The 21,967-nt window shown below is 36.1% G+C and overlaps 1 protein-coding gene across 1 annotated transcript in view; it reads right to left on the bottom strand.

Annotated features, from left to right (window-relative positions):
- LOC139710647 (two pore calcium channel protein 1-like) overlaps positions 1-21,967 on the bottom strand; it is a 38,004-nt gene that overhangs the window by 9,639 nt on the left and 6,398 nt on the right. Inside the window, exons 3-13 of the mRNA XM_071622568.1 lie at positions 17,054-17,136; positions 16,328-16,448; positions 12,126-12,254; positions 10,826-10,948; positions 9,754-9,872; positions 6,910-7,014; positions 4,819-4,945; positions 3,889-4,090; positions 2,948-3,092; positions 1,914-2,078; positions 720-784 (exon numbers count right to left, since the gene is read on the bottom strand). Coding sequence (XP_071478669.1) covers positions 720-784; positions 1,914-2,078; positions 2,948-3,092; positions 3,889-4,090; positions 4,819-4,945; positions 6,910-7,014; positions 9,754-9,872; positions 10,826-10,948; positions 12,126-12,254; positions 16,328-16,448; positions 17,054-17,136 — 1,384 coding nt within the window. The remainder of the gene's footprint in view (positions 1-719; positions 785-1,913; positions 2,079-2,947; positions 3,093-3,888; positions 4,091-4,818; positions 4,946-6,909; positions 7,015-9,753; positions 9,873-10,825; positions 10,949-12,125; positions 12,255-16,327; positions 16,449-17,053; positions 17,137-21,967) is intronic.

Genomic DNA, 21,967 nt, shown 5'->3' with positions numbered 1-21,967 from the left:
ATGTATATTTGACAAGGTTTGATGCTACACTTTGTATTGCTAAAAACAGAAGAAGAAAATAATGGCCTGATCATTTTATCAACTTGTGATGACATAACTGGTTGTACAGTGTCTCAACCAGCAGGCTGTTATGTCTCTGTAATATTGTACTAGGCTTTAATAAGCTCCGAAAAAAAGTAGAGTTCTCAGTCTAAAACCAAGATTTCACTTTCCATCAGACAAGATATGGCTGAAAAATGCATATTCAACAGCACTAGCTGATCTTCCATGTAGTCGAATTGTATGAACTTGGGGTGGACCACTTCACGGAGTTTTGCACCCTGCTCTTTGTGATGAATGAATGAAGTGGAATCTTTTACGCACATATGTTGTGACTCTCTCACAGACAGTACCTCAGTTTACGTCCTATCCGAGGAACAGATAGAGTATTTTTGCCTCTACTGGTGGGGACGGCATGATAACACTCAAGATTGCTCGGTAAAACTCACTGGAATTTGTATCCACGCCGGACACCTAGATGTTCGACTGAGAGGCAATTACACTACTGACTGAGCCATCTTGCCACAAAGTTCTTTTGGAGTGATTTCATGACCAAACCAAATATATACATGCTATTAAAATTTGGTTGAACTGTACAGAATTCATTGCCATCATATGGTAGGGGGGGGGGGGGTAATGGACACTTAAAATTTATGTGCAAATCATAAACTGAAACTTACTGCTCTGCAAAGCTGCTTCAATGATAGTGAGGATAACAGCCAGGCCAATAACAACAAAGTCAAATCTGTATAAAAAAATGTACAAAGAAAACAAATGTGAAATCAATATGATCATATGACAGCAAGCGAGGAACTATTTCAACTTCACAGAACACATTACATCAAGTTAATTCCCTATGAGGGATACTGGGTATATAAAGGTAAAAACATCTGCTTTCTTTCATTCTCTTTTCCCCTCCCAATCTCTCTCTCTCTGTCTCTTAAAGGCCCTTTCAGATGGTAGAAAAATCTCTCATAACCACGTTTATACTAACAGAAGAATCACAATTTTCATTGAGATATTTCTTGGGTCTGAAAGCAAATTATTGTAATCATGATTCTATAATCTTGATTTACAAATCGAGGTCTGAAGGTGTTTTCAAATCTTGATTTGCTCAATTCATGGTACACACTTCCCCTCTGAAGGGCTTGACCTCCAAGAACATTACTGACTAGGCAGAGCTTAGCTCTACCCTACATATACTTCCGCCCAGAGACGGTGCAGAATATAATGCAATCTGCCTGTGCTGCACTAGCAGGAGCGTACTTTGTTAGCTTGATTGACAGGTCAGGAAGCTAATACCTCTAAAATCAAAATCAAGATTACAATGGCGATTCATTAAGATGACAAAAGAGATTTTGTATCAGCTGAAAGTTTGTTGTTGTTGGTTTTTTTTTTAAACATCTGAAAAGTCCACAATTTAAAATGCGAGTACAATTGCATTTCACAAAGTTGATCACAAGACAGATTATATATATATATATTTTTTTTTTTCTGGGGGGGGGGGGGAGTCTGAATGGGCCATATCTCTAAGGTCTGACACAAAATGTTCAGCAAATGGGGAGTTACCTTTTTGAATCTACAAGGGATGAGGCACTTCTAGTGTGAACAGGAACCTGACATTCAATAAGTAACATGGGTAAGATCATTGAGATCATCATGGTTACAATCGTATGAATGAACCATAAATTTTTACTTTGCTGCTGACTTTACTCCACTGAACTGATGCTTCTGTCCTGCCATTGAATATCTTGCGTATATGTAATTGCGGCTCACATATTGTTTTTGATTGAAATACTATTAAAAAAGACACAAACATAAAAAACCTACTATTGGGGGCCATGCAGGGAGGAGGTAGTGTTCACACAACTCACATATTCCAGAAACTCTGAAAGAACTTGGTGATCCCAAGTGTGTAGATCTTGAGGACGATTTCCAGCGAGAAGAGTGCCAGGAAATACGGCTCCCCCTCATCCAGACTAAACCCAACGAAGGCGGCGTTTATGATGATGAGTATGTCAAAGGTGTACGTGAAAAACCTGCAAATTCCATTCATATTTACTTTGTAAAATATTCTTTCATGGCATCACATGAAAGAAATATGACTGATGATTCTTATTATTGAATTTTTAAAGGAACAGTTTGTATGCATGAATCATTCAGACATTGATGAAGTAAGATGAGACAACAATTGTCAAGCAGAAGTCTTGGTGTTACTCGAAAGATGATGTACGGCTTACAAAATTAGCATATTCATGTCCTCCTTTAAACTCCCGAGATATAAAAAAGTAAAAAACCAGAAATATAAAACGTATATGCTTCTGGCATCCAAATGATATACGAGTTTGAGACTCTCAATCCAACTTGCTATTCTACATATTCTCGAATACAAAATAAACAAAACAAAACAAAGAATCAATAGTGGCAGTGATAGAGGTATAGTTGCAGTAGCAATCAATGAGGGATTTTAATATGCCTCATTTACGTTTCTTAGAGAACATATGCACAATATTTTTAGATAGGTATCATGAGCAATACAAATAGCAACAAAACAAAGAGACATATTTTATATTATTGATGTATATTTCCTTCATATCTATTGACCTTTTTTCCTTTTTTTTTTTGGTTTTTCAAATCATCAAAATATTAACTTTTCATCTGAATACTCTCTTTTCTCTTGCCTGCGTTTTTCTTGTTTTTTTTTTCTGCAATATAAACCATCAAAATGAACATTTTCATTAATTGGAAGCCTGCTTTTTCTCTGGTGCCATTCCACCCTGTTAAGACTGTATGCTTGATTTCTGTACATACCTTGACATCAAATCTGGTCGATTTGTTTTTCTTTCTTCTGTTTCTAATAAGGATTTCTCTGATAAATCAAAATGAATATACTCTTCGTTGAACTTGCCTATGACTGACGACGTTCCTGATGAAGAGGCTGACCTTTGAATTGTAGCAGCCAGGACAGTGCTTCTCGGACAGAGGTTTCTGGGCACTCTCCTGGATGACCGGAACATTCAGGATGTCCACTACCTTCATGAATGCCCTCTTGTCTGTCAACAGAAAGGGCGGGGAAATGAATGTTTAAGAAATTGCTGTCATCTCTGTAAATGAAAGAAGCTTGAGAGGAGATACATAATGACACAAAGATTTCTATTTTGCTCAGCTAATTCCAATTTAGAAAAGGTGAGCCTCACTAGAAGAAATTACATTTTGACTAACAAGTGTTTACTTTTGGAAAAACCCCTCTGTTATCTGCTCCAGAAACCCACATCCCCCCAAATAAAAGAAGAAAGAAAGAGAGAAGGAAAGAAAGAAGGAAAGAAAGAAAGACAGACAGACAGACAGACAGACAGACAGACAGAAAGAGGAAGGGATGGCATTAAAAGGATATTGGACCTTGTGAGGTATACTTCCATTGCAGACAAGTAATGGAAATTCTAGAAAATGCATCATTCTTGTACAATGAACATGAACTGCATGAGACCATTTCTGTTAGTTTGCACCACAAAATCGCTAAGAAAGAATCGAAAAAAAAAATAATTAAAACCAAATACATCAAAGATGGAAAAGTGTATGGAAAATGCTTGATTACATATTAGGAACACTTCAGGACTTTTTATCTACAAGAAAAAAAAAGTAAAGAAGAAAATATTTTGATATGCATACTCAGTGTTACCAATTGACTTCGAGTGTCTTCTTTAAAACTACCAATCTCACCATACCAAGAAAAACCTGTTCAAAATTCATAAGCAAGTTGACTGCGGCTTTACAGCTAATCCTGGATTCTTTTCTATCAAGAACCCGACAGACATCCCCCTCCTACTGTCTGTGCTTTAAGTTCCTCACCTATGAAATTAGTGCCATCCCGGTCCAACACCCTCCAGAACAGCCTGACCACAGCCACGCCCAGCTTGGGCGACACCTGGCCCATGAGTTCCCTCCAGCGGCCCCACGAGAGCAGGAAACGGCCCCCATGCCACTCCTTCAGGATGTCCCAGGCGCTGGCCAGCTTCCGCCGCTTGTTGAACACCGACTTTTGTACCTCGTTCTGCACAGGGAAAGCGGTAGTCACAATTTATGATAATGACCAAGGGAGGTAGTCACATTTGAAAGGGTGAGGAATGGGGTAGTCACAAATCATGATGATGATCAGGCAGGGTACCTGGTCCTCATAATTGACAGGGAAGTCATAATCCAAAGAAGGTAGTCATGTATGATAATGTAGTCATATCAAATAGGGTCATCACATTAGACAGTATAGTCACTTAATTGGTACACTGTTAGTCGCATCAAACACTGGAGTCATGTTAGACCATACTGTTACTCTCAAATAGGTAGTCAGATTAAACAGCTTAGTCACATAAGCTAGCATAGCAACTGTTTAAAAGGTAGACACATCAAACAGGTTTGTAATCCTAGACAGTATTGCCACTTTTATCACCGCTGTAACATCAAACAGGCTTGTCACATGAAAATGCATACTGTATGATATACTTCTGATAAAGTTATCACAACATACAAGATATTAAAATTCGAAGAAAATGGTCATGGTAGCCAATCAACTGGAAGCAAGACATCATATTTTTTGATCATCTGACAGGAAAATATATTCACATATGGCAGTCAAAGTGCAACGATGAAGTTATTCTTTCCTATAAATCATGAGAATCTTACAGATTAAAAAAAAAGGAACAAAAAAAAAAACCCAAAAGAAAATAAGCAAAACAATGTTACCAATGTTAAAGCAATATTGTTCGAGTTTGGCTGGGAACAGACCTTTAGATGTTTGCGGTAGTTCTTGTAGATGACAGCCAGGAATATAGACATGAAGATGTAGAGGCAGATAAAGATATAAGTGATGAAGAACAGCATGTACCAAGGGTTCCTGTCGTATGCTGGCATCCTGCGGAAATTCAGTGTACAGCCAAGATGCAACATAACCATACAGGAAAAAAACACTACTTCACAAGGACTTGTCATCTTGTGCCTTATGACTCCTGGGCACCATTTCATGAAAAGCTGTCAGTCTCTGATAATCACCATAGTAACAGTTGGTGACCAGAGCTTCTATGCCGATCGAAAACAAGGATTTGATTGTCAGGACTGACAACTTTCATGAAACAATGCCCAGAACTTTAGGATCACAATTGTCTGCAACATTTATACAATTCCCTGTGAGCAATTGCTACCATAACACCATACTTACACTCTTTAATATGTTTGTACAGTTGCAACCTGATGTGCAACGGACTCACAGTAACCATGGTAAGTGTACAACATTAGCAGCTATACAATGGCAACATCCAGAAATTTTGAATGCTTGTGGACTGTTGCTTTGGAGGTACATTTACAGTATGTGGAGTTACTACCATGGGATTTTTTCCCCATACAGAAGAGTCTTATAGTAGAATTTGTCACATCAAATACGACTAAACTGATATCTATCTAATAGAAAGTACATGAGGCAAATCTCTCGTTTGAAGAAGCTACACCCCTGTTGACAATGCCAGTGTATATCTTGGCAATCAAGGACTTAAAAACCAAAGATATAAAACACCTGTTTCTTGACCCTGGCCTAATCTAAGCATCAGTCACCGCCACAGGGGCAGAGCTACCAAGTCTCACGCATTCTGCGTGAGACTCAAGCATTTAGGGGCCATCTCACGATCTCACGCATGGCACCCATTTTTCTCACGCATCAGGCGATGTCTGCAACTTGGGCCTATAATAATGAGCACAGCTCAAAAAATTAAAGTGATAGCTGCAAATGAAGGTATATTTCCCTTTTGTCTTTCAAAATAAGTAAAAGATAGTCACTTAAGTATGCACCTGATCGCACCATTAAGAGCTAAAAATTGAAAAAGCTCCCTACCGTGGGAGGCCACAGGGGGGAAAACCCCTCCCACACCCTTGCTCGCGCGCACATTCGCATGCCGAGATGCCGAGTCATGAAAATCTCACTCATAAATTTTTTTTAAACTTGGCATCCCTGCAGGGGGGGGGGGGGGGGGGGCACCCGCAAGAGGAGGAGATTGTTTTGGTTTTGGCATGGGCTATGTAGCTCCATGGTGCGTGTGTGTGTCGACAAACTTCTACAATGCTCTCCTTCTTATTCCTGTATTTTCGTTATTTATGGGTCAAATTTTTTCGTTCGAAATTCAAAACGGATGACTACAGAATTTCTCAATAGAATATAAAATCTAAAACTTTAGAAAGAATAGAGAAAATTGAGTGCACTTTGAATGGTCTGCCACAGGCAGATATCCTTATCATGCTCTTACATAATATGACAGCTGTTGCAGTCATTAAACCCTGGCTTGGCCTCCAGGTTTGCCACGCCTGAGTAGAAAGTTATTTTGCAGTGGGCAAATACATCTACTCCCACTTCTCAAACGAGGAATCGTTAGGGGGGTATAGCACCCCATCAGCTTCGTTTGGCGATGGGGTCTCGCCTCAAACGGGGGTTTGACGGCATGAAACCATGATACTCAACAGTATGTTTTCTTAGCCATACATATATCTTACACAATGACAATGCCTTCTCACTCTTTAAGTTGAAAAATTCACATCAAGACCATGACATACTCACAAAAGTTTGAACTTTCAAAAAATCTGCTACATTTTTGAAATCATGGAGCCTTATACAGCCTGTTAACTGCATGACTTTAAAATATCTTTATATCTGTAGCATTAATGTGTGGCATGCCCAATTTCCGTATGCAATGGGTCAAAGTATAACCTGCTTTCCAAAAAAGCTTAGCTGGTAGAAGCATTCAAGCTCTTTTTGCTATATTCTGTTTTTCTCTTTATTATGTATCCAGAATGGGGGAGGGGACAGGCATGTCATATTCACAATGCCATACTCACATGATATCTGGACTGTTGGCAGTTGTCACCAGTATGTACAAATCCCACCAGATTTCCCAAAAGTCTGTGAAGTATGGTGACTTTTCATCAATCTTTGTCAATCCACTGAAAAACAAAGACAAAACAGACAGTTTTACAACACAAAGTACTCTAAGTCAAATGTATTCTACAGTATGTCCCAAAAATAATTACAACGGGGGCCTCCGCAATGATATCTTTAAAAATAGTGAATCAATCTAAATACAAATTCAGGGTATGAAGCTATAACTCATTGCCCACATCTTACAGAAAACCCCACTCAATTTGCTTCAGTGGTCAAAGAGAAATACGGAATTTTGTAGAGGATGTCGGGAATCTCTTCTGTCCAAGTTCTGTCTATAATTAACACACAAGATCATCAAAATGCTAAACTCCGAAGAATCCGATTCATGACATGCTTTACAACAATCCACATTTCTCTGTGACCGCTTAGTCAAATCGAATGGGGATTTCTGTAAAATAGAGCTGAAATGTGACATTTTAAGACCCTGAAGTAGCATTTAGAAATTTAATCATATTGGGCGTTATCAATGAGAAAATCTGATTGTAATTTTTTTGGGGACATACTGCAGTAAGTCGCCCCAAAAATTACAATCAGATTTTCGAATTGATAGCACCCAATATGATCAACCTGTCTAAGTGCTACTTCAGGGTCTTGAAATATAACATCTTAGCTCTATTTTGCAGAAAACCCCAATCAATTTGGTTAAGCGGTCACAGAGAAATGTGGATTGTTCTAAAGCATGTCATGAGTCTCATTCTTCCAATTTTAGCAATTCAATGCTCTTGTGTGTGAATAATAGACAGAATTTGGACAGAAGAGATTCCCGACATCCTCTACAAAATTCCTCATTTCTCTTTGACCACTGAAGCAAATCGAATGGGATTTTCTGTAAGATGTGGGCAATGAGTTATAGTTTCATACCCTGAATTTGTATTTAGATTGATTCACTATTTTTAAAGATATCATTGCGGAGGGCCCCGTTTTAATTTTTTTTGGGACATACTGTATGTGTATGTATCCATATGCAATGTGTGAATGTTTTCATAGTTGTTAATCCAGAGATAACTCCAAAAATCAACTACTCAGTTTTGAGGACATCATTACATGTACCACAATTCAGAAAACACATAGTACGACATAAATAATACTCAAGACTTACTTTTCTCCTCTACTTCAAAGCACATACCATATATCATTGTATGAGAAATGTGGCACTGAATGGTAATATTCAAACTCTGAACGTTACTACTGATGGACGAAAACAAAGGCAGGATTTCAGCATGTGGAAAATTAATATGGGTTAAAGTAAAATACCAGCAGTACATGTGATTGTTTTGTCTTGTTTTGTTTTCATATTCGAAAGAATGTGACCTTCACAATCTTCTCTTTACTGGAAAAAATTTGTGGGACTCACTTGACACAGTCACGTGATATATGATATGTGGGACCACACGGAGTTACTCACAGCTTTTGTTGTTGTTGTTGTTGTTGTTGTGAAATGACAGCAAGTGGATCTGATGGATGAAAAGATGGTACAAATACATAAAGCTGATGGGTGGAATGATGAATACAACTGCCCAGCATCTAAAAGTTGTAGCTCAGCAATGAACAATGCTTACTTTTTTTTTTAGAGCCTGACACTTATTGTCTGGAGTTACACAAGAAATGAGAGTGGATGATATACATATATATATATATATGAGCAAGTACAAATATATACATGTACAGTATGTCAAAAAAAAAAAATGCAATCAGATTTCTGCATTGATAACTTCAATATGATTAAACTGTCTGAATGCTATTTCAGGGTCTAAAAATGTAACATCTTACCTATATTTTGCAAAATAAAGAACAAACAAACATAAAATTTGGATAAGTGGTCACAGAGAAATGTGGATCATTGTAAAGCATGTCATGGGTCTGATTCTTCCAAGTTTAGCACTTGGACGCTTTTGGAACTGCATATCAATGTGTGAACACAATGGACAGAACTTGGAGGGAAGGGATTCGGAGGGAAAGGATTCCTGACATGATCTACGAATATCCTGATTTCTCTTTGACCACTGAAGCAAATCGGATGGGGTTTTTTGTAAGTTGCATTAAGCAATGCTTAATGATATGTACTACAGTAGCCATCATTCACATTGCATGGGACTTGGATAACGATGTACCGAGTACAAGGACAGCTGCTTGAATTCGTGTTAACTGAAATACAGTTTTACAATTCCTTCGCGTTACAAAAGGGGACCACTCAATGTATGGCATTCTTAAGAATCATGTCATTTGTGGGACCACATTTTGCTTTTGGCAAACAAGACAATGGAAGGAACGACAGGAAGATTCATCTCTGGCAAAAGATTTGACAAAATGAACTGTGATGGAAATTTAGGGAATATAAGATTTCAAAGCCTGTACACTGAAGAATTTTTGGAATTAGAAATGAATGGTTCACAGTGATATACAATAACAAATACTTTCAATTTCTCTCACATGCAACATATAAACCATGTAGTCACATCAGATGAAATGACTGTAACGGGTGACAAAACAAATTTTGAAAGCTTAATGGCTGACAAACATTTAAATGTGCATTAGCATCCATGATACACACTGTAAGCTGGACATTGTGAAACTTGATCAGATATCAACAAGTGCGTGCATGCATATCTGCATAATGCCAACTTGTACGCTTTCAAACGTTCAGTTTGGGTGTGGAGCAGCAAGACATAACAACTGGAAATTGTGCAGTTTGCCTTTGCAAGTAGATTGCTTAGTTTAGTTTGCTTTATCGAGGGACTCACTCGTTTCCAAAGAGTTCTCTGCCCAGCAGTGCAAAGAGAGCAATGACCAGAAAGAGAAGGACCAGAACATTGAGAATCTCCAGCATGGTCTTGCGAATGTTGCTGAAAGCCAGTCGAACCTGCGAAACAGTGCGAGGAAGGCAAGTTACAGTGCTGAAGTCCTTTGGAGGTCAGTTCACATGAAATGTAGCACAGCCAAACTTCAGACTCGATACACGGCAATGAACATAAATTATATAGCATAGATCATGTTTGCTTTTCATAAGGCTTGTATGTATGTATTATGTATGCATGTATGTATGCATGCATCTATAAATAGCACTTTATAGATATTGTGAATTATTATCTATCCATTTATCAAGCCATCTATCCATCTATCAATCTATATTTCCATGTATTGATCCATCTATCCATATGTATTTATCTATAAATCTATTCATCTATTCATCTAGCTATCAATCTATCTATCCATTCATCAATCAATCAATCCATCTATCTATGTATCTATTCATCAATCTATCAATCTATCAATCCATTGTTAAGAGGGAAAATAGGATTTGTAGTTACAAAGACCTTTTTTGCTTTCATGAAATTTCTGCAATTATACGGCACATACATTCAATGAAGCAATCTCCCTAGGTTAGTTTGAGATTGTGTTGAAACTGGTGCATCTCAAAGACTACCAGTTCATGCATACTGAATGAACAATGCAGGGTGTAATCTTTGCCTACATTTACCATGAGAAAGCAGCAATTGTACAGGAAGGTTTCTCTCTGTTTTGTTTTTGAACAATGGTTAAAATGACAATAAACCTTTTATACTGCTAAACTAACTAAAACGAATTCAAATGATCGAAGCTCATGCCTGATATTTGCACAAACATCCACTTCCTTTTGATTTTAATGGTCAATTTTGATATACTACTAGGATATTCAAATGCTTGAAGCACTACAACATAAAGGATCATAGAATTAATTGCCAAAATCTTGATGTCTATTCTATAAACTGAAATCTCAACGGAAATTAGTGTTTCCACTGTGAGAAAAGATGAGGACTGATGAGCACTTTTTACCAGTTTCATTTCTGCAAAGGAGACCATGAAGATTGGCCGGAGGGGTCTTGACCACCGGACGGCCTTGTCTTCGGCCCCGAGCTCGTACATCATTGTGTACATGATCATGTCGACGACGGTCAACTGGCAAAGGAGAATGGAGAAAGGGAGATGTTGACATAAAACTATAATATGACCAATAGAACAATCTATAAATTGTGAGAGAATAACACCTTGCAGCTTCAGCCTTTAACCAGAAGTCCATGAAAAGCCATGCTACGAGTTGCCTGATTCACCTGATACCTCAAGATAACTTGCTCCGATTCGAGCAAAGCAAAGACATGATAATTGGCCGATGATAGACCTGCATGTTATCATATCAAGCTCAGAGATTTCATACTGCTTCAGGGTCTTTGAATATGTTTCTCTTTTTTTTTATGCTACACGTTTGCCTTGTGGCATGTCGTATGTCGTCTATTATCTGTTTTTACGTGTACCTGATTTGATTGATGAGATGTTGGTATCCCTTGGGCATGGACAAACTTTGAGAAGAACCTGATAAACGTTTTTACACACCTAGACATTATCCTATTTAATAAATGAATATATATATGTATACATATATATATATATATATTCATCAGTAGAAAAGAAAATGTATGGGCCTATAACAATGTAAGATTGTACAAAGTCATATATGATAACCTACAAAGAGATTGACAAACGACAGAAAGATATTTAAAAAGATACAGAGATACATAGATAGCTAGGTAATGAGAGATACACTGAGAGATATATACAGACAGACAGATAGATAGATAATTAGATACAAAGATAGGTAGATAGATAGATAGATAGATAGACAGACAGATAGATATGTGCAGATAAATAGATAGAACAGATGGATAGATCAGCAGATAGATAGATATAGATAGATAGATAGATAGATAGATAGATAGATAGATAGATAGATAAATAGATAGATAGATAGATAGATAGATAGATAGATAGATAGACCCAGATAGATTGGTAGATAAATAGATAGATAGATAGATGGATAGATAGATAGATAGATAGATAGATAGATAGATAGATAAAAATACAGATAAATAGATAGACAGATTGATAGATTGGTATTGGAAAATGTAGGCAGATTAAGAGAGAGAGAGAGAGAGAGAGAGAGATGAGAGAAAAGAAGAGAGGGAAAAAAGGCAAGAGAGGAGGAGCAAGAGAACATCAGTACTCCACAGAAAATAAGTGCAGCAGCTTGGGCAAGCTAGAACAGATAAGCTCATAATATATCTCACAAGCAGGAACTTACAATGATAATTAGAATCCCAACCAGGTTCTTCATGTCTCTGAACCACCAGTTTCCGGACGCGCAGTACCGGCTGTGGACGAGCCGAAAGACAAAGTATGTCAGGCATCCCACCTCCAACAACATGGTTCCCTGTTATTCATCACAAAATATTGGGCAGACACAGTGATCATTATTATCATCATCATCATCATCTACTCAGCTTGATTTCATAAATAACAGGCAAAGATGAAGAATACAAAGGACAAACGATGAGCAAAACTGCATGATCAGGTTTTAGTGTACATGAAACCCTGTTTTAACAGACCTTACCCCCAACAACATCAGGACAACATCCGGAGAACAAAATTCCTCGCCTCGGGCAATAAAAATCGCAGGTGAGAGCGAGGGGTACCGTTTAACAGACACACATCGAAAACCTTTTCCAGGTAGGTTTCCACAAAGGAGGTGAATCCATTGATGCGACTACCCTGCCCACCGGTCAGCGCCGCCTATATTATTCTAGATTGCAAAAAATAATTACCCACATGCTACCCTGAAGCATGACTAGATTTCTCTTGGAAAACAAAACAAAATAAATAAAAAAACAAACAAACAAAAAACACCTCAGTACTGATGGCATATATACTTTGGTACAATGGTGCATCATAGTGCTAACAAACAAAACGTTGCTCTCTCTGTCTACTATTTGATAGGGCTTCCAGCTGGATTGCTAAGACACAGCTGTAATTTTCTCATTTATGTATCATCCAATGACAGATGTCAAAATCATTTGCATTGCCATGCAAAAATTGATTCTATTTGCCACTGTTCACACACTGTAAAAAAACAAAACAGCAACAACACTCAGTTGCAAATGAAGCCCTTTGAATCTCTAAACTGTGCCTGCCTCTACAACGACTACAGCTTGACCATGGGCACCTGAGTGAGTGGACCTTGGTGTGGTGAGTTGCACTATGGGACATGAAAATGAAACTGATAGCTTTTTCATGTGCCCTTCACACATGCCGTGTACGGCATTGATTTTCATGTTGCGATGTGTAGCACAAGAAGCAACATTGTTTTTTTTTAATTCATATCCACACACAAGAAGTATTTTGTGGGGCAAATTGCCTAATGGCATGGCCCCATCACAATGAAACTCAATATAAGTAGAAGAAGAAGAACAAGAATTAGCCATTTTTGCATCACGTTGCAGAAACAGATTTTCAAAAACTGCTACCTGTAATTTGGGTATGGGTGAGTGAGACAAGAGAGTGCAGTTGTCAATCTTTTTTTTTTTCAGTTTTCATTCTGCATAACTGCAAACCTCATTAAAGTAATAAAAGTCACAACACCCAGTGACAACCACCGCAACCAGTGACAAAACTTCCACACTGCCTTGTGCAAGGTTGGGAGAAAGGATTAGATTGGCACACTTTGGCACGGAACAAAGTACAGCACAGATTACTTGATAATGCCAGATAAGGGAATAACACAATAAAAGGAAAAACTGTCTTGTCTATTCTTTATAGACCATAAGTCCAGGAATCGTGGCTTCATTTATTTAAAGTGACAAGTCAAAAGTGACAAATATTGACTGATCAATGAAATAAAAATGAAAAATTCTAAAAGGGATCATACAGTTCTGGTTGAGACCTAATTTCAGGTTTCTAACATTTTTAGGTGAGATAATGAGAAATCTCATATGAAATATGAAAGAGCATGTAATTCTATGAGGAATTCAACATTTATTTGATAAAAATTGGTTTTGAAATGGCTGAGATATCCAAAAAGAGTGATTCTTATAAAGTGTGGGACCCACACTTTGTAACGATCGCTTTGTTTTACTTTGTTTTTGGATGTTTCCATAATTCCAAACCCGATTTTCATCAAATAAACTTTGAATTCCTCTTAAAATGGTATGCTCTGTACTATATCATAAGTGTTTTCTTGGTATCTCACAAAAAATTAAAAAGCCAATTCTCATCTCCACCAATACTGTACTATCCCTTTAATATCATATGTGAAATCCTACCCTTCCAACCTGAGAAGTGTAATTGAAGGGATTATGTATCTTATTGTCATTTTTACAATATTCCATACAATGTGGCCTTTATAGGCCGAATGGAGATTATATTTCATTCCACTCAATTCAAAGTCTGACAGATTTTATGCCTACACAATAATCTTAACTGAAGAACTATTTTAATGTATACATGAATGAGAATCATCATGGGTAGGTGAATTTATGTGTATATGTTTTAATTGGTGCTCATGTTTTGTACAGTGTAAGATGTGGGTCTGACTGCATGCACATGTGTGGGTGTGTTTGTATAGGGGCGGATCCAGGGAGGACCACAACCGGCGCACGCCCCCCTTTATTTTTTGTTGAAACAAAAGAAATAAAAAGAAAAAAATGGGGGAGGGGTGCGTGCGCCCCCTTTAATTTTGTAAACACGCACCCTCTTTAGGGAATTCCTGGATCCGCCCCTGTTGTATGTGCATGTGTGTGTGCTGTTTGGAATGTATGCACTTATAATATGTCTGTCAGAATGTGTATCTACATATCTTGTGAGTGTGTGTGTCCTTTGTGATGTACTATTCATTACTATATCTCCATAATAAATCTCTGCACTCTTTGAATTTGAGGTCATGACTCCTTATATATGTTTGATTTTTGCTGTTGTTGTTGCTGCTAAGTTAATAACCAAAAATGCCTGTCTGGCACCTCCTATTGTAAATAATGTGACTGCTATATTGTCTTAAAAGACTGACTGGTATTTTGTTTTACTCTTATTTACTTTGTTACAGCTTTTGAATCTGCATGATAGCATCGACAAATATGTCTCCAAATATCACACTTAGGAATTTTGATAGCAGTAATGGTTGTCTTTTTTTTAAAGGTAGAAGCTTCATTTTCCCCCTCGAGCTCTTTCAACTTTAACTACAACAACAACAATAACACTCACAACTTGCTCTGTTGTCCAAGATCTTGACCAAAGTATGTGATTTTCTTGTGGGGAAACTAGTCTTCATTCAGACCTTTCAAGTATCAGTGTGAATTAGCTTCAGATGCATACATACATTAATTTCTGCTGTTTAGGGGGAATAGATACCTTCATCAGTTTGGGATTTGCACCACAGATTTTCACACCAGATAAAAGTAGCTTTACTGTACCCCCCTTTACTGTACTTCACATGACTGAACTGAGAGGGGAAATTTTAAATTGTTTAATTTCTTCATTTCAACAAATGCATATAACAACCAGCATAACTTCCTGTAATGTGTAAATATTGGGTGGGACTGTTCAACAGAACTGCAGTACGTTATTGTCAACATGAGTGTGGATTCTAGTTTTATTGGCCACTGAATTTCAGTTCTTGAGCTTATCAAGTCAAGATGTCTTTATAAAGACTTAATTCTCTCTTGGTCAGCCTTGGGGTGGATGGCTTTGACCATGACATCATTATATGGGCTACTATCTTTGTACACAGAATGTGACTCGTCAAAAATTCATTAGTGGAAAAATGAGCAAAGAAAATGGGATTCCATCCCGATGGAATTCCATTTTCTTTGCTCACTTTCCACTAATAAATTATATTCATTTCTGGTCAGTTTCCCTCTGTTTGTGTTTGTTTCATCAAAAATTTGATAGGCAGTAGCCCCCAAAATACAAACAACATAAACAAGAACAACAAAAGATGACATATAGAGATAGCATAATAAAGTAAAGTTAAGTAGAAAAGAGGGGAAAATCCTGCTACAAATGATAGAAAATTGCAAGTTCAGATCCTGACATGCAAAGATTTAGAACATAAGGGCATATATCTTTTGTGTTCCGGTCAACATTTTTAAATCATATTATGATTCCGATACGTAAGCAGGAAGATTTTGATGCATATCAGTTGCTTGAAGTCAGGTCTAAGAGGTATATGTATGTGTGTGTTAGGAATAGGGTAAGGGTAGGAGCTAGGTACAAGTTGGTTTCTTTCTTTATGCAAATCCAAATGTAGACATGTTTCATTTTTTTTGTTTTGTTTGTCTCATTTTAGATAATGATATATTAATGCTGTCAAGCTATTATAGTACTTAAAACTATTATTGCTGTTATAAATTCATATTGCACAAAGTGAACTGTGATAGTTGGTTTAATGATTGGTTTGTTAATGAATTATTTGAAGACAAGCAAATCAAGATTTTTGGTAAACGAAATGATACGAACCCAGTACTGTAAGCCAAGATTACCAACGGGCGGATCCTCGAACAGTGCCAGGGCAAGATTGAGAAGGATGAAGAAGTAGAGAACCCATTTAAAGATGGGCATATTGTAGAGCTGGTATAACCTGATTATAGCAAGAGAGAAAAAAAATTGGCAGAACATGAAATGACATTGATGTCATTATGATGGCAGTAACATAAACTTAGTTATACGCTTCCATCTCAACAACAAATGCAGTGCCAAAGATTAAAAATTGAATAGAATCCAATAAAAAACAAAAAGACATTCTTATTGGTTTATATTGGTCTTATTGGTATCTATAGGTTTCCCATTAGAACCCCCCCCCCCACAAAAAAAAAAAAAATCCTGTAAAATGTGATATGTGCACCCAAAAGCACCAACAGATATCCAAAGAGCTACAATTGTACCATTTCAGCTCCTATTCATGGTACTAACAGTGCATCCTACCTGTCCTTTATGAACTCTGTTGGTGCTGCTGGTGTCAGTTGGAATCCAGCAGAGGATCCTAATGGTCCCACTGGTTTTCATTGGATTCCTATAGAAACTAATTTGCATATTTGTACATAATTTCAAAATATTCTATATGAAGATTTTACAAAGAGTGATGACTGTGGCATGTATTGAATTGTTTTCATATATGTTGCTACAACGAATGAATGTCATCCACAGGAATCTTTCAACATATGATTTCACATCAAATATGCTTACCTGAGGCGTTTCATGTCGGTGCTGAACTTGAAATTTCGGCCATGCTTAGCATCATTGACATACGTTGCTGCTAAGAGTAATTCCTGTCGCAAGAGCATGAAAGAAACCAAGAGAGTTTATAGACAACACATGCAAAAGAAAGAAACTGCATGTCAAATATTTAGATAGATTCATTCCATGGAATTGGTCAGGTTAACATAACAAAACAAAACCTACACACACATTCACATAAGTATGTTATCTGAACACATACTGAGCCTTGAAATATATAAACATCCTACCCAAGAAGATTGAAATAGCTCAACAAACCAAGACAAAACAACATCATCAAATTAACAAGACATCTTATGCATTTGAGATATTCTTGATGTAGATACATGAAAATTTTTACAAATGAGCAAGCAACAAAATAATCCAATTTTCACAAAATGTAGGTAATAAAAGTTTTTTTTTCTGCCTTTAGACAACACTTTTGAACTTCTAAAACAAAAACTCCATATTGACAATAATCGTTTTGACACTCCTCGCAAACCGAAAGCAAGCTTTAGTATGTTTGTATCTCAGTAAAATTAGCACATGAAACACAAACACCCATATACAGATATCTAAGTATATAACGTTTTCCTTTTGCTGTTCAGGCCACTCTGTACATACAGATTTGAAAGAATGAAAAAATAAATATATATAATATTATATCTATACACACAAACATATATATACACATATAAATAAATAAATAAATATACACTGTATATATATATATATATATATATATATATATATATGTATATATATATATATATATATATATATATATATATATATACATATATATATATATATATATATATATATATATATATATATATATAAACATATGCATACGTACATACATAAAAAGAGAGAGAAAGAGAGGATTTGTTATACGAACATTATATATACAAAACAGTTCTCCAAAAACTATTATATGACAGATGATCAAATCTGTAAGGAGACACACAGACCATGTGTATATGTTTTTGTACATTGGCCAAGCAGACATAAAATTTCTCAACAAGGATAACACTACCCAATAGTGGATTAATTTCTAGGGATGTTATTCTTCTCTCACTCTCTCCTGGCCTCCCTCTCTCTCTCTCTATCTCTCTCTCTCTCTCTCTACCTTCTCTTACAGAGAATGATTTGTCTCCTCCAGATGTGAAAAAAAGACAAACCATAAATTGAAGATATTACAATATTATGAAACTTTCTCATGCAGGGCCAGTAAAACATTATGGTATTTGAAATTTGTAGAATCTAGCATTTCAATTCATGAAACATGATTAATAATTGACCTAAATGGATGCAAATCATAAATTTTATGAGTTATACATTAAACATATATACAGTGTACTCTCAACGTCAATTGGCATTTCCCATCCAAACACTTCAGATTCTGATCCAAGGGCTTCAATTAACATACAGCCATTTCACCGAGTGGACATAAAGGGTTATTATGACATGCTGCTATTAAATGAAGTTGAGCTCATATTAAAGATGGATTTGTTCTGTTCTTCCTTCATTTTATCATTGAATGGCATTTTCACATTAAAGGCCTGCTTGTTCTAGGTGCATGTGAACAGTCAGATTGACATCATTGCCTTGTTTAAATTGTATATATGTGATTATGATTAACCCATTGAGGACAAGTCCCGAGTATACTCAGGCAGGTGTCTATGGGAAATGCATGTTGTGGCAAAATCAAACCATACTCAACAGTTTAATATGACTTTTTTGGGGGATGGCCTTGTTAATTTCAGAATGCAATGAATTTTAAGGTGTTTTTGTTTGGTCCAATTTTGATGCATTTTGAGGTTCCTTTTAACATATTAGTTGCATCTAATGGCATAGAATCTTCTTGCAAAGTTTGAAACTCATCAGTACTGATAGTTAGTATTAATGCTAGAGAAGCTGCAGAAACAGCAAAGCAATTAATAATAATAATAATAATAATAATAATAACAATAATAATAATAATAATAATAATAATGATAATAATAATAATAGTAATAATAATAATAACAATAATAATAACAATAATAACAATAATAACTATATATATACATATATATGTATATATATATATATATATATATATATATATATATATATATATATAAGACATAAAGCATTAAAGTACATATTAAAATGTAAATCATATAAAAAGGAACAGTTTTTGATCTATGCAACTTCCACAGTCAGTAACCCATTGAGGACGAGTTCCGAGTATACTTGGGCATGCAGGTGTCTATGAGAAATGCATGTTGTAGTAAAATCAGTCCGTCCTCAACAGGTTACTGTTAAGGAAAATAACCAAGGGGAGTTTCTGCAAGATACTTGGCCCATTTTGTCACATTTGTGCAAAAGCAGAGGTTTTCGGTGTTCATGTCATCAAACTTTCCTCAATGTATCAAATCTTTAATCAGTTTTTTTTTAATGACCTTTGCTTGACATGATCTACTGTATAGTGTAAATATTTCAGAACACCCAATGACACTTTTTCAATAACAAAAAGGTTACAACAACCACTAAATCCCATGTGCTCTTTGTAAGTCAACGAAGATCGTAAGATAAGAATTGAGAAATAAACCAGACTATTACAGGTAACACATGCACACAAACGTGTGACAAAGATAGCCCTCCTATTGATAAACATCTTCTCACAGGTTAAGGTATACAAGTCTGTAAACAAAATGGGACTTTTGAACCTCATGTCTCAGCAGAGTGGTTTCACACTTCCAGCGCAACTAGTTTGTAACCATGTTTCTGACATGCATTTCTTCAATGTGTGAGGAGTTAACATCAAGGACTGTTCACACATTGAAATGAGCATTGCCAAATCTGCATGTGATATTTCATACAACAGCTGTGACACAAACTCAAAGGCCTGTAAATTGAATATGCAACTACATTATCTTTAGGAGTACATACTTTTAAGAGTACATATCATAAACCTACCTAAATGCACACATTATGGCAGAAAAGATAACAAGCACAAATGCCAACCATGTCATTAATTGTAGCGTTCTGATGGCTGAAATGGTGAATTTTTGGTGGGAAACAGTATTTACCTGGCTTTGCTGCAATTGACAATATTTTCAATTATATCTGCAGTATTTTTGGCCCCCCCCCCAAAAAAAATGTACAAAATATTGAAAAAAAAAATGAAAGGTAGCAGTTAGCATCTCTGTACAAGGTAAAGGTAAGCTTCACCTCCTTTAATTACTCAGATTGCAAATATGCACAAAGAAAAAAAAACAAAAAACAAAAAACCCCAAAACGACCAAAAAAATGTATCCACACCATGATTGAACACACATGACTTGAAAGATTGATTCAAAAGCATTATCATACAAGTTTGCTTTCTGAATTTCTCCAAGAAATGAAGAGACAAATTACTCGATTTGCATGAAATGTGTTTCTAAACATGTTTCAAAAAACAAGTTTTACGCCAGTGTGAAAGGGCTCAAAATCTGCTATCTACCTTGATTGTACGCCGAGGACAGCTAGCTTGTAAAGACTGATAAAAAAAAGAAGTACACTGTATGTGTACCTGATGGTGCCTAGAACAGACAGGTTTGAGTGGTACTTAAGCGGGGTTCCCACTATCACGATTGGCGCCACGATTGAAATCGTGGTCTTAATCGTGCAGCAAGCGTGATGGTCTTATCAGATTGTATCAGATCTTAAGGTCAATCGTGGCAATCGCATTAATCGTAGGAAAATTTTGGACGGTTCAAAAATTTTCTACGATTAACACGATTTGTTTTTGATCGTGATCATCGCATCAGATCGTCTAGGATCGTATCCAAACGCAGCAAATCTCTTCTAATCGTGCTTCTTAATCGTGTTGATCGGGATCGACTTTTTCACTTCACTTCCGCTTATTATCATTATTATTTTTTGCCCATTTGCCCTTATTTTACTCAAAAATTAATTCATTTTGTATTCTGATAGGTGGTAGCCTGCATCTTTAGATTATTATTTCCAAACGGTAAATTGTATGACGGTGTGGGGTTTAATTGTCATAATTTTTAAGGTACATTATCAAAATCATTTTCTTAATGATTTCATAAAATGAAAGTTGAATTACAGATTTTTTGATGTTTTCATACATTATGTTAATGATGTTTTCATTAATGAGTTGTTATTACCATTATACAGACACACAAAATAGGATATAGGATAACTTTTGTAACGAAAACAAAAAATGAGCAAAAATAAAATGGCAATTGTATGTCTGCACGTATCGTGCTTGAATGGGTGCATATCAAAGGCAAATGGTTCATTTTTAAAAGTACATGTATATTACAGAGTATTTTTTTTTTTTTGGGGGGGTGCAGTATCCTGCTGTTTGTGTATTGTACATAGTAATTAAGAGTTGTTGTTTCATCAGCCATCGTTTGACCCCTTTGCATCTATTTTGACACTTTTCAACATTGTTCAATGTCTTTTTTTTTGTATGTTTGGTAGAGCATACTTTTAGAGGAAAATGGTTATTTTCAACTCTCATTATTACTGCAAATGTAAAAGTGACCATTGTCGTGGATGTGAGATCACCCGTATGATTATGACAATGAAGATCACTCTTATTATTTTTCACAGTTAGTTATTCAATAAGTGTAGCAATATACCCCCGCGAAATAATTTTGCGTAAAACCTCCTTTTTTGTTAGAAAGTGACATTATTTTGATTAGAGAGTCACTTTTCTGTTATGTGTGTGTATCAGTTATGTTAAACATTGTTAAGTGAAACACTAAATCAAGCCGAATAAACCAAAATTTTGATAACCCATGAGATAACGACATTTTGAAATAAAAAGGCATATGATACATACACTTTGCGAATATGAAATCGAACACATAAGCAATACTA

Source organism: Diadema antillarum, unplaced genomic scaffold, assembly GCF_040938485.1.
Source record: "Diadema antillarum isolate AM-2024a unplaced genomic scaffold, OU_Dant_1.0 seq00001551_RagTag, whole genome shotgun sequence".
Classification (NCBI taxonomy): Eukaryota; Metazoa; Echinodermata; class Echinoidea; order Diadematoida; family Diadematidae; genus Diadema; species Diadema antillarum.
Note: the sequence above shows the minus strand (reverse complement) of the source record. Positions and strands in the feature narration are given on the sequence as shown.